The sequence below is a fragment of the Schistosoma haematobium genome, chromosome ZW, assembly GCF_000699445.3.
Source record: "Schistosoma haematobium chromosome ZW, whole genome shotgun sequence".
In the NCBI taxonomy this organism is placed as follows: Eukaryota; Metazoa; Platyhelminthes; class Trematoda; order Strigeidida; family Schistosomatidae; genus Schistosoma; species Schistosoma haematobium.
Window position 1 is genome coordinate 58,066,539 of NC_067195.1, and position 15,218 is coordinate 58,081,756.

At 31.2% G+C, this 15,218-nt stretch overlaps 1 protein-coding gene across 1 annotated transcript in view; it reads left to right on the top strand.

Moving 5' to 3' along the window:
- Positions 1-15,218, top strand: part of FRMD7 (FERM domain-containing protein 7) — a 107,271-nt gene that overhangs the window by 11,619 nt on the left and 80,434 nt on the right. Inside the window, exon 3 of the mRNA XM_051211871.1 lies at positions 6,149-6,253. Coding sequence (XP_051071984.1) covers positions 6,149-6,253 — 105 coding nt within the window. The remainder of the gene's footprint in view (positions 1-6,148; positions 6,254-15,218) is intronic.

Below are 15,218 nucleotides of genomic sequence, written 5' to 3' on the forward strand. Positions count from 1 at the left end.
ACTCAACTTTAGATAATACAGACAAGAGAAATAAAGTAAGCTACTGAAGTTCTTAGTTGCAATGAAAAATAATCTTGAAATGTTTTATTTTTTGAGTGCATACAAAACTATTAAATAGAAACTAAATGTTGCGTGACTATGCAGACAAATATGCAACAATGTTTTATGTATCTAGTTTCTCCCAAACTGCAAGAAGTATAAAGGTGAGGATGAATTTTTGTCGAAACTAACAAGAATGATTTTTTTATATTGAATAAATAAATAATTAGTCACTATAATATTCAAGTTGTTTCGAAACATTTAACTCGTTCACAAGTATATCAAATATCTGAAATAAGTTTCGGCATCTTAGAAACTGGTCACTGGAGTTCTGTGATGACAAAATTTGTTTATAATGTTTTCGATAAACGGTAAAATGAAGAATAAAAGTTGAGCTCATTGGTTGTCAGAAAATGTCAACCCAAACACTACGAAATAGCGTTTAAAGAATTTAATGTTAGTTTTAAGTTGAATATGTTTAGTAAAAATTCTCCACTTTATGTATTAGTTGCATCATTAATAAGCCGCAAACTTCATTAGCTCTTCATGGAGCAGCATGGTTATTTCAAAATTGAGATTTCGTAATTATTGGTCAAGATTGTATGTTTCCATACTTTTCAAGTATAGGAAACTTCAATCTGCAAAGTAGTAAATCTGTGTTCATAACTATTTATTTAAGAATGCACATAGCCTCTGACTGGACAGCAAAATACATATTTTCTGTGGTAGATTATATTTTAGCAAGTTTAATTTATAATTTTTTAATTTATATGAAAAAAATAACCATAAAAGTAATCCTCACAATAACTTTATTCCTTGGTGAGTCAGGTTTTTTTATGTCCTTATCGGTTGACTAAAAGAGTAATATTTATAAAATTCTATAATTTTTACTTAATTTATTTGTCAGCTAAAAGAACCTTTCTTCAAAATGAATAGTTAATCTAATTATAGGTCAAATTCGCCTGAAAACTATCGTACTCTTCCTATCTTTACCTCTCCTCTTTTTCACATAGACACACTTCTTAAGGGAATTCGAATGAACTTCGAAAAAAGTCATTCAGTGCATATTATTGTATCTTAAATTGAAAAGAAACATTTTCAAAGTTGAAACATTACTTTTATCTTGTCACCTGAAAAGATTGGTGAACTATGAAAAAAACTATCTGGCTGTAATCGTAATTTTTGTAGTTACTGGTGACACGATATTCTAGATGACTGTAACTAATCATCATTGTCTTTGATTGTATTCGTTTTTGTTCTATATTATCATCATTATGAAAAAAACTGATCACGCATACATACATAAACTTATAAGGAAAGACTTTCGAAAATTGACATACCAAAAAGCATTTCATTTGTTACTGTCACATAAATATGTATAGATACACACATACAGATGAATTTACCTTAAAAAGACGAAAAAATCATTTTCAAAGTTTATCGGGTAATGAATGTCATATGACAATAAAAAGAGATAATTCACTTCGTGTTGTTTGCTTGTCTCTTCCCATTTTTGTTTGGGACTGCGACTGATCAGTCTCTTGTTGACATATATGCATCCTGTGCGGATTGCTTCGATATATCCTTTAGTCACAAGCTCTATAAACAAAGATGGGTGGTGGCTAGCAGTGAAGTCCAGGAAGTGCGTTTCGTCTTATTTGGGACTCGTCAGATGGATGTACCTGCATCCCATGCTGATTGATTGTAGTCATAAACAACAATGGTAAGATTCGAGCAAACAACACCAAGTGAATATAAACTTCACCCCATCGCACATGCAGGTGACTCTCAAAACTCAGTAGCTAAGTGGATAACGTGATGGCGTTGAGACGAACGGTACTGGGTTCGAGTCCCGGAGTGAACACCAACTCTGGGATGCAGGTGCATCCAGCTGAAGGGTCCCAAATAGGTCGAAATGCACGTTCTGTATTCTACTGCTAGCCACCATCCATCTCTGCTAATAAAGAAAGACAGTTTCGGGTGTTAAATCTTTATCCTTCAGATTCCAGTCATCTTCTACTGACTGATGCTTATGTGTTAGTTTTCGTATTACAAAAATTTTAAACCTAAAGGCAAATATAACTGTTTCCGCATTGTACACCTAACTAGATCTAACAACAATCGTTATTAAATATTTAGTTTCAGCAAGTTTATATTCATATTTACCAGCTAACATTGAAAGTAGACCATAATAACTCACTGAATATAGAAATGTGCTCAAATTTACTGTTACTGACCGGTTATGATGTATCATACTCACAAAGAAATTAACAGTTCTGAATGATGATAGTTTATACGGTTTTGTGTGAATTGTTCTGGGACGGAATCGGTATCTGATGCTTCTTTATCAACATGTTTTAATTTTGGTTCACTTTCATTTTATTCGATTCAAATAGGAAGAAATAGGTTGGAACCCCTGAAATATAATGAGCATATTACCTTTGAGATATTCTGGCAGATAACGATATATTAAAGAATAATATTTCATATTCTGATTGATAGAAAACATCTTTCATATATCATGCTGAATAGTAGCTTTATTTTTCTTTAATAAGACTGGAAATTAAAATAAAACCCCATTACGTTTCAATCACCAGATCACTGACCTGTTACAAACAGGCGGATATGTTCCATTTAATTGAAGATACGTTTTAAATAATTTATATATACGTACTGATTATTTCAAATTAATTTGCTTTTAATAGCTGAAATGATCTGATGTTTACATTATTACAAAGAATCGAAAATATTTTGTATTTAACTTCTGCAATGAATATCACTAAAGTACCCCCAAAAAATTCTCTCTGTGAATGTACTGTAGGACGTCCAGCTATTTCGCAAATGGATAATATCTTCATTGCCTTTCTAATTACTATTATTTATTGTGTACAACTGGAAGTCAATTTTTAGTCCAACAATATTTTTGATTATATGTTTCCTTACACACGAGTTAGTTAACATGACATGAAGGAAAAAAAGTTTGATAATTAGATTCTAATTTCACAGGCTGGTGAGTGATCTACAAACCCAAATAATACGACCGTATGTATCCAAAGTAGTATTTATCCAAGTATATAATTCTATCAGGTACTTTTTTATCCGGTGTTATTTCTCAATATAAAACTACTCATTTTCTAAGCGATCATTTTATCTGTGAACATCTACTTGGTGAGGAACGTCTATCAGTAATTTGATTTACCTGAAAAACCGCAACTTCGTCACATTATTCATTTCAGTTAAGGTAATTTGTAGCAATGCACATAAAAACAAACCTTTTAACGCATTATGATGTTTAATAGATTTTATTGCACTAACTTTCGTTTTATTCATTAAAAAAATTCAAGAGATTTGGTTGAGGAATACGTGCATTGTTCATGAAGTTATTTAACCAGTCTACATAAAGAACAGGAGATTTGCATCGAAAGACATATTTAATTTTAGTGTGAAAATGAGTTACTATGTTTGAGATGTTAGTTCTCTTAATTATCTTTACTTCACAGTGAAAATCAAACACAATATCAGTAGGTCATCCATTAAGCTAATTAGCTCAAATAGCTACAAATGTTATTTAAGTTATGAGATTAAGTCACATTACTCAAAATTCAACTGATCATTGTAATGTGTCAGTATCATAAGCATAAAAACACCATTTTATATCAAAATTAAACCAAGGTCAAGGTAAAGTTGAATATTTATGTCTTTATCGTACTTATTTATGAGAATATCATATTCATCGAGTTTAACGTGAATTTAGTCGGATATTTAGCATCGAATGCACCTTTTTTCCAGTGTAAGCACCTTCCAAATCATAATAATCCTCAAGGTTTCTGATTGTTATCGAAGAACTAATTATACCGAGGATTGAACTAGTCATATGATCGACAACAAATATGAAGACATATCTCGTCTTTCTTCGTTGCGATCAGTTTATGAGTAACTGTATGTAAAAAATTTCACAGCAAAATATAGTCGAATTTTAATTTCTATGCAAAAATTGAAGTCAGTAACTCGCATTTTATGCTCATTAGTAACTTGGCTTTTATCGATTTACTACTAAAGTAGCTAGCTTTCAATCATGATAAAGGAGTAAAAATAAATATAAAAAATTGCAGCTAAAGTAAACACTACTTTCGTTTTTTGTTTACTCAAATTGAAAGATTTTCCATTGTCATTAGAACGGCTCATTGAATCGTTAATTTTCCTATAGGTTAGTTAAAAAAGATTTTTTTAAAAATGCACTTGATGCTTTTAAAATAAATTTGACTAATTAGTGTTTTATCTTCCGTAATTGAAAAAATCACTTCATATTTTGACTTTGACTTCACTGTTCCATTTCAAAAGTTACCATGTTGAAAGCTTCTCTTTATTTTATAAATGCATTAATCTTATTGTTACCTATTATTCTCTTTGAAATCACAAGAAAACACATCGTAAATCAAATGCTGCTCCACCTCTATAGGGTTTATATGAATAAAAGCGATTAGTGTCGAGTGACAAAATTTGAACACTGTGTTTATATAAATGGAAAAGTTGTACTTTTGTACTCTCCGCTGTAAAGCATAATTGCAATACAATCTACTGGTTTTACTTTTCGTTGGAAGTATTGCTAACTTTTATTAAACGGATAATCTCATTTTCTGGTGAATTCATCGAATAGGTTTACTGTAACATGTCCACTGATCAACTTTTCACCTGATTATCAGGCAATCAAACTATCACAAGAGGAATTTCACATTTCACTTCATGATATCCAAATTTTCTCAGTTATAATTAAGTTCATAACAATCTGAATACATAGAAGAGGGGAAACGAAAAAAGGTGTTATTCTGGATAGAATGATATCTTTATAAGCAGCAACTTTCCTGACGGTATCATGATTTTCTTAATGCAGTCCAACAGGTTACACGCTAGTTTTTTCCCAATATTTTATTATTTCATAGTATTTAGGCAGTTGACTTCAAACTTCTAGGATTTTCTGTATGTATGCAGAAATTTGATTTTAATTCACTTGCTTAATCTACTTTACAAAGCTACTGGAATGACTGTTCGTCAGGCAAAACTTAATACGGCCATTCTCCGTGGCTTAGCTGAGCTAAATTGTATTCAATGCATTTGTGTCTATGCCAATAATCATCGCGAATTGTAATTATCATTGCTTCATTTTTCTGCGTTAACTCAGGTTTTTCATAAAGTGTTTACATTTAATATTTTTTGATTTTACTGAATGAAGTGGTACTGTATTACTTCATGCTTTTTCAGGTTGACAGGATTCTTTCAAATAATTCAATGATTAACTTTCCGATTGGATTAGTTAAGTTTTTACATGATACTGGTTTGTTGTAAGTTAATGGACACTAAACTAGGAGCACTCATGTTCCCTTTTATGTAAGAAAAAAATGTTAGTAACAAACATTAAATTAAATTAGCGGTATGTCACTTATTGTTGAACATATTAGCTGTTTTGTTAGCAATATGTTTTAAGGCAAAATGTTTACTTTACTAAAAGATTGAGCTCTTGAAATACATAAAATAGAACATATTAAATAAGATTCTACTCGTTCTATTATTATTATTTTGAGTATAATTATGCCAATAATTATCTATTTCTCACACTCGGTAAAAGTTTTAATCTCACTTAAATTGAGATCACTGAGCCAAAATAAAAGGACAATTAATTACATACAAATAATATTCATGAATACTACTAACCAATAAAAAAAATCTTAGCTACTTAATTTGCTATACAAGTGAAAATTCTTTTTATTCAAGTGATTTTTCCATTCTTCATTATTTAGTTATTTGTCACTTTTCTCGATACCATTTTAAAGTATGGAGACGTATGTATTGATTTTCCACATCCTTCATTTCTAAAGTTTATTTTCTGTGTTTCATTTAAATACAGTTTTATCAAATACTGTGAATTGCCTCAAGTTATTATTTTTTTCCATTAGAAAAAGTTTTTTCATCTACTTCAGATGTTTAGCATTAACAAGGACGAATTTATTTTTTCTACATTAATTAACTGATGACTGCTGTTACTTGTCGCGTTACTTTATCAGTTGTATGATCATCATCACAAATCATTTACCTTATTTTTTTTATCCTTTAGGGTCATTCATTAGGGGAAGAATTATTTGCAACAGTTGTCGATCGATTTAGACTACTTGAAGCTGATTACTTTGACCTGGAATATGTAAACGATGAAGGACTGAGAGTAAGTGTTTAGTGTTTCCTTTTGACTAGCTATTTCGTTCATCATATTTTCTATATATATATCTATATATCTATATCTATATATATATATATATATATATATATATATATATATTGATAAAAAGCTTGAAATATTTTCTGCTCTAATGAAAATCGTGTCTTAAATTCCATTCAATATAGTTATTAGAATAATGAAAAGGGACAATACAGAAAAGCTACTGAATCATTTCATTTATTATTTATTATTTTGGATTTAATCATTTTCTTTATGTTCTAATTAAGAAAAATATTATAACTTACTATTGTGTTAAGTGACCCTATGACATTACGGATAAATTAATTATAAATTCATGTGTGACGTACTGTAACCAACCTCAATATTTTTAGTTTTCAGCAAACCAACTCTGTTATTTTGGTAGATCTGTGATAAATCTGTGATATCGATGATTTTGACATGTGGTGGAATCTTCAAAAATTTAAATTTTAGTAGTTGAATTCATGAGTCGCTCTAAGCTAGACAAAAGCACCGTTGGATTCAGGCTCAGGAGTCTAGAGGTTAAGCGTTCGCGCGTGAAATAGAAGGTCCTGCGTTCGAGTCCTGAGTGCAGGATCGTAGTTGCGCACTGCTGCGGAGTCTCGTAGTCGAACGAAACGTCCATCCAGGTTTTAGTGGATGTCTACCTCAGATCGAATCATGAATTCATCCACTACAATTACTATGATCTCCACAAATCCCCATTCTGATGAAAATTCAAATTGTTTTATTATGTCATTCAGCCTTAACTTTTAAAAACGATTAAACATTTTAAATACTGTAAATCCTTATCTATGTTTGTTATCAGAAACCTAATTATAGGATGGGAACCGATCAAGTATGCTGACTGATAGTCTATTACAGTCAGTTATGATTGTTATTCGATATTATTAATATAGTTCCCAAACATACTTACTTACTGATCAATCACCTGTAAATATAACTTTTGGAAGATTACTATTACCCAAGGATGGGTTAATTAATTTTTGCTTCAAGGTTGATCATGCATAAAACATACTGATCCAGATTTATGATGAACAATTAATTTATTAAATCTTGTTTCAGGGATCTTTTGAAATTTCACCATCTATTGAAATGTTTTTCCAAAATTAAGTAACTTTCATAAGGAATTCAGTGTAAATGTGTTTACTCTCGAGAAATTTTGAACAAACGATTAACTACCTCGTTCTTCAAGAAAAAAATGTCATGCGTTTTTCAGTAACCCTAAATAAATAATAACAAATATCAATAAAAGATCAAAAATATTTTGATTGCTTAGTTGTAAAAGATATTTCTCAGGATACGTTTTCTCAAATAAGAAACAATCTATATTTTAGTTGCCCAAAATCTGACTCCAGTTATATCATTTGCTGGTTGCTATCGAAATATACGTCCCGGCTACCCTTGTGTTTAATCGTTAACTTAAATCGCGTTAGTGAATAATGGAATTAAATAAGTCTAATACGAGAATGGATTTCAAACACGTATGGTTTTAATACAATCGTTCACCAAGGCAGACGAGCAGAGAAACGAAGCGAAGAGGAGGGAGTGGAGCGAAACGAAATGACACGTAGTGGAAAAAGCAAGTGAGCAAACTCGATATATTCAGACAATAATAAATTACAGATACGCAATGAATAGGGTAAGCAATTAACAAATACGGTCACAAAAAAACAGCCAGGGTTAATAAGCGAATAATTAACAATGTCAAAATGTGACTCGAGAAGAATGAACAAATCGGTCTGTATGGAAACTAGAATAACTCATGTGGACTTGACATAGTACTAGACACTACATGTTATTATACAATAAACTGAACGTTCTGTCAGATTGTATGAAACTGCTTTATGTTTCACTTTTACTGTTATGTATTAAAAAAAAACTAAAAGGTATTAAGTTCAATGTTTTACATCTTAAAAAATAAATGATGAGTGTTGTTACTTTAAGCCACTGTAGAATTATATACATATATAAGCGTAGACGGTTTATTGAATAATTATGGATAAAATAAAATATAACATATAAGTAATTATTAGAACAGTGAAAATTGTCCGATACCATTCCTTGAGAAATCACGTCTGTTTTTATGCTCTTCAACAGCAATATAATCACGCCCTGTTCAACAAAATGGATTTAGCAGTTACACATTTAAATTACTTTTCCTTAAGATCTATAATATACTGTGATCGCCAATGGTGTGGTTTTAACCCTCAGTTTTGATAAATTGCAACTGATATTATTAACATTATTTTACGGTTTTGTATCACAACCAAAGGATCCATCAACAACTTGGGTTAAAGTGAACTGTGCTCTTAGAATAATATAAAACTGTCGTAAAAATTAAAATCCATAAATGAAAAAGTAAATCAGATGACATAAATGAAGTTCATTTACAAATTACTTGAAGAGGGGTGATAATATTTCAGAAAACAGACAAATTTATCAGTCTCAGGAAGAACAATTTAAGTAAAAGTTCTCCACTCAGAATTATTCCAGTTATCCCAGAAAATGATAGCTAGATCAGTTCAGTCATTTGGTAACATACAAATTCTAATTCTGATTTACTTAGACTAATGATTTGGTCGGTGTACTGATTTTATCTCCAACACAGTATACGACTTGACAGGCTACTGGTAAATAAAATATGGTAAAATAAATTTGTAAGGTAAGGTTATTATTAGACAAGGCAGTTATTGAAGAAGTATACCACGCTAAGTCTAAGACTGATTTTTAGGTCATGTTTATAAAAAGCGTTGATATGACATTATATGACAGCATTTTATACCTAAGCTGTTTCATAAATTGTATTCAATTGAATAAACGACCTATTATCTAACGACTGAAATAGCTACCGAATAGTTAGTTATAATCAAAGTTTTTCATGTAAATGTTGGAAAATTTTTAGAGAATATTACTGATCAGTTGATTACAACATTAAAAGTAATTATATTTTGAAGTCAATATTTTGAAATCAAACTGTCAAACAAACCAACTAGACTTCTTTCATCCGAAATTGTAATTTTGGATTAAATTTTGTCTACTTCACAATTTTGTAATTTAGTTTCATGTGTGTGAGTAATTTGAGAAATGAATATTTTACTTACATTTAAAGTGATATGTGACTTGAGATCCATTTTTAATTTATTCATAAACAGTTCTAGAAACTTCTACACTTTCAGTTTATACTGTAGAAAAATTTAGTGAAGTTAAAAACAATAAAACTTTGAATCCCGGACAGTTAACGGAAATTAAAGAAACTCGTGTAACTAATATCCTTAACCATTCTTCCATAAAGTTTGGTAATAACAGTTATTCAAAAATATTCAATTTTCTCAGTGCCATTGTGAAATGTTTAACATATGGTAGTTGTAATTTCATAGATCTCTTTTTTCTATACTGTCTTAACTGTCTTTTATTCCAATATATAGTGTCGGTTTTAATGTTAATATACTTCATTACCTGATATGAAGACTTCTCTTTTTTATGAGTCATAAAAGTCTTTTTGTTCGATTTTCTTTAGAATTCTGGTAATTATGTAAACTCAACATGAACCGGATGGAATACTATACTTCAATGCAGCGATACCGGTTGTTAACAGTAAAATAAGTATATGAAAGAAAAGAGCATGAATACTAGTTTCCTACATAAAACGCTTAAATCATTACTCACTTTCTTACGCTTGTTACCGACCGTAGAGGAGCATAGGCCGCTCATCACCATTCACCATCCACATCTGTCCTGACTAACCCTATCCAGTTGATCCCAGTTACTACTCATCAGTCCTTTCATGTTGCTTCCAATTCTCTATGTAATGTGTTCTTTGACCTTCCTCTATTTCGTTCATCTTCACGATTCCAAGTTAGCACTTGCCTTGTGACGCAGTTTGATGAATTTTGTAATGCATGTACCATCCACTTCTAGCATCTCTCCATAATTTCCTCTTCACTTGGAAACTCTTTTGTTCTCTCCCACAGTTGGATGTTGTTGGTGGTATCCGACCAATGAACATTGAGTATCTCATGTAGACAATTGTTTAGAAATACTTCTACATTTTCAATAATGGTTGTGATAGTCCTCAAGGTTTCAGCTGCATATATTAGAACTGTTTTGACGATTATATTGAAGATTGTGATTTTGATATTGGTTGACTGTTGTGTTTGAGTTCCATATGTTGTTCAAATGTGTGAATTCTGTCTTTGCTTTTTTAATCTTTGTCTTTATGTCTGCATCAGATTCTTCTTGTTCATCGATACTGCTGCTGAGCAGCCTAGTGAAAGTTTACCTCTCTTCCAGAGTTCCTCCATTATGTGTAATCGGTTTGGTGCTGTCTGTATTGTGCTTCAGTATATTGCCTTTTCCCTTGTGTATGTTGAGACTCACTGATGCAGAAGCTGCTGCTACAATTTTTGACTTGACCTGCATTTGTTGATATGTTTGGGCCAGGTTATCTGCGAAGTCCAAATCGTCTAGGTGCATCCAATCTGTCCATTGTTTTCCGCACTTTCCGTCGGATGTCGAGGTCCTCATAATTCAATCGTCCACCAGAAGAAGGAGAAAGGGGGAGGGTAAGCACGTTTCTATGAGTCCGGTCCTCAATGCACCACTTTGCAGTGTAGTTCATCGTATCAATTTCGGATGATATTGACGTTTTTCTCAGGTACACCATAATGTTCAAGTAGGTTCCATGAAACCCTTCTATCCACGCTGTCAAACGCCTTCTCATAGCTAAGGAAGTTGATGTATAATGACTCGACTGATTGTTCAACGATGATCCGTAATGTCGCGATTTGGTTTGTGCACGTAATCCTACCTGTTGATCTTGTTCTCCATAGACACTTCCTCTTCTGTGGTTAGATCTCTTAAGGCTTGAAACCTGTTGCTGAAAGTTATCTTTAATTCGATGAGTTTGTCAGTATTTTGAAGGAAGAATATATTAAGCCGTTGTATTATTGTCTGTCCAGTTATCCAGTACTTCTTTGGCTTCAGTTTCATCTTGAAAACTACCTGGTGGTGATCTGAATCTATGTCAGCTCCTCACCTAGTTCTCACGTCTTCTATCGACCTTCCGACTTTCTTATTGATGCAAGTCTGATCGATCATTTGAAGTGTCTTTAACAATCGTTGCGAAACCTCTAGAATCTACTTTTAATTATGTAAAGTTAAGTCTTCAAACAGTGATGTTTGTTAATAAAAAGACGTCCTTCTATGAGTATTCACATTCTTACAAGACTTAAATAAGGTGTCATTAAATTTTTATACTATTACTATTTCCTTTAATTTATCAATTTTGAGAATTAATGCAATCATTTGTTAAATATACAATTTTTCCGGCAGCACGATAATCTGGAGGTATGTGTATCGTATATTTTAAAAGTTGGAAAATCATGATCTTATCACTTAATTAAATGTTTTTGTTCCTATATCCTCTAGCTATAACATTGCTTCAATTAAGTTTAGAATGGTGTTTTCACTGTTCTCCGAACCGAAGAGGGAAACCGTTTCATAATCTGTTTCGACAACTAATGAAAGTAATTAAAAGTAATACTGAAAATTAATCAACTGATAATATAATAAAATACGTCTTGATAAAACCATACCAAATAACACAAAACACGTTTTTCAAGAAAGACATCTTATTGGCTATAACAAGGCCAATTATATCTAGTTTACAGTCATCTTTTTGTAAGTGAATCAAAAATTGAATATTTGTAAACCTAATATCACTTTTCTACCGTCAACTTTAAACTATTGTGTATTTACATACATAAGAGCAATCCATGTGCATTTGTAAACAAAGAATCTGTAGTATGGAGGTGAAATAAAATTCTCATTTAGTTATTTTCAAATATTTTATTGTCACTATTTTGAGTGATCAACTAAATTTATCATATACATGAAAGGAGCTTCAGTAATCTAATCAAAAATGTACTGATTTCTTATTTATTGAATGATAGATGAACTTGAATATGCTGTTGAAACTCACGATTAAATGATGTGCTGTTAGCCATCTTTAAAAAAATACATATGATATTTCAACATATTCCATTAGATAATGCGTGAAATATTCCATTAGGTAACGTATAACTTATTGCTCATGATGAAGCCTGGTAACATTATTATTAGTATTGAGTAATTTTTACTTTAGTTTCGATTCATGCTAATTTTCTACTGTTTTGCTTTCGTTCTTTTAATCAATTTGAGTGTTCAGTTACTTGGCTTTCTAAATAATAACTATTTACACGATAGGATTTTTAACTAGAGATACTCGTTGTTTGCTCATATTGAATCACATCAGTAAAACGAATTTCCTTTTTTAATATGTTGAGTAAGCAATCGTATTCTTTTTTGTAAGTAAGAATAAAATGTATTGATAATAAGGTGCCTTGGTATATTTAAAAAGTTTTATATTCCCATACGTTAATTTTACCAGTTAGAAGTAATATCATTAGAAATGGTTCAGATTTTCATCGTTATTACTATATGAAACCTCCCGAGAAAGGAAGAACTTTTAATAAGTGAGATAAGGCTATCAACACGTGAAGAATTTATACTAATTTGCAAAATATTCTCTCAATATGTTACGTATGTTCATGGTTATCAATTCATTATGGTGTTATAATATGGTGACTACAATAATTCATTTCCTTATTCTGTATCCCATTATTGCTGCTTGGTTCAAAAGATACAGATATTGATGTTAGCATACGTGTTCACAAACGGCACGCTCTAACTGGTAAAAAGATATAGGATTCTTGCCATTTGAGGCCAGATAGTAACTTGTATTCGTTTCCACACCTCATTTTCATCAACACATTTTTAGCAATAGTTATATTTTCGCAGTCGAATTCACTAGTCAATCTAAGCTAGACTGTGAAAATACTACAATTCTCCATAAATCCCATACTGATAATCTTTATGTTAAATATTCTATCTAGGTCAATTATTTCAACCATCAATATGCACCAATACTGCTCATGCTCAAAAAAGTCAAATAGTTTCCAAAATCTTTCCAGTATCCCAACTTTAATGCATTGGAAAAATATCAAAGCATTTTTGAGCCCTATATTAGTAGCATTTCAAAAAAGTATAGCAGTTCAGTCATTCGATTTGGATAAACCTTGAATTTTACGGTGTAAATCGAATTTATTCTCACTAATTAAGTTCACTGAATACAAGATATTTGTAAGTCTAAAATGTAGTTACATTACCGTTTGGATATATATTTCATTAAAATCTTACCGATCTAAGTTGCATATCTGTTATCAACTTGGGAGCACTAGACAACCGTTTCTTTCTAGTATGGAGCTTCACAGTAGTGAGTATCCACAATGTCAGGAGTTGAACCAATGATCTCCGATTATGCGTGTTAACGCCTTACCAAACCACGAAGCCTAAATCGAGTCAAGTATAATTCTAGCTACAATCACTCCACATTCCATTGTCTTAGGAAAATACCTTCCTTACACAAGACACGTCTAACTTCATTAGTCACGGCTTCTCAAGTAGTAGGACGAAACGGCAGCCCAGGGCTTCCAGGTTTTCAATGGTAATCTAACTTATAGCGGTTTGTTATTTCTGCGAAATTTAGCAGTCTCTATAATCTTTTACTAATGTTCATTTTAGTCCATCTGTTAAGTTCTGAATATGGCTTAGATTGATAACAGTCGGAATATCATGGCTGATATGATTAATATAATACTCACACAATATTACTCGTTTCATTCACTCTGATCTGTCGAAAAACGTCAGAACTTCTTAATGAATCATATTGTACTCAAAAAACAATTATACATATGTAAATAAACATAAAATTTTGATTAAACCCAAGGATTGATTTTCACTAAATTTCGTAAATGTATTATTGATTTTCTGTCTCTTCGCCCTTAAATCAAACCTTCTTTGATTACTGTAGGTTTAAACGTTGATAGATCTCATTTTCCTACCTTACTTTAATACACTATTTTGTGTGAACAAATGTTTGTCCATTATAGCAAAATGTGATCAATAATTTTTAGTGAATCTTCCTTCCATGTTTTTCTATATATTTTCTTTATCACTCTGTATTATGGTACAGAACATCGAACATAATATATACCACGTTTTATTTGGACCATTAAAATCTAAAATTGTTTGAATTAAATCTGTGCAATTAGACAGTCACATTTGCCACGTCAGCTAAGGCAAACGAGCGGCAATTTAAATAAAAAGTAGCTTAAATATGAAATAACCTTCACAAACCGCTTTTAGTAATAAATGAAACATAGCACTTTTCTTTCTCACCCTTTGATGAAACACTGAAATAAGAAACAGAGTATCGAAGCTACATAAGAAGAAAATGTTTAAAACCTATTCCAGGCAGATAGGTATATGAGTAAATGGAAATTGTTTATAACACCATTTATACTATTCCGTTACATGATTAGGGAATTATCTCAGTTGTTTAGATTATCCTTACAGTTTAATTAACTTGAATCTTCTCACATATTTTTACTTCGGAAAATATTTTGAACTACATGGATTTTCAAAAGTTATCTTGGTCGTTTCAACTGATTTTCTTAATTTTGAACTTCAGAATTTCGAGTCTTGTATACTATCACTTGATGACTCTTCCCAAAGTTATTTGACTGCTTACTAGATAAATTTAAATTATGATAAAAATACCTTTAAAATGATGGTTACCATTTGATAAGTGCCTTACAGTTTCCCAACTCTTTTCCAACATTGCCTAACACGCTATTGTCAAATATTTTATCTATTCATAAATTGATATGACAAGGTCTGTAAAAAAGTGGGTATATGTGAATTTTGTTGCCATAAACATATGATTTTGATCATTTCGAGCATGGAATAAGGCCATTTAGACCTGAAATATGTAAATGCAATCAATATCACACTGAAGTGATGCGAAACGTAACTATAATTAAGCAGTATG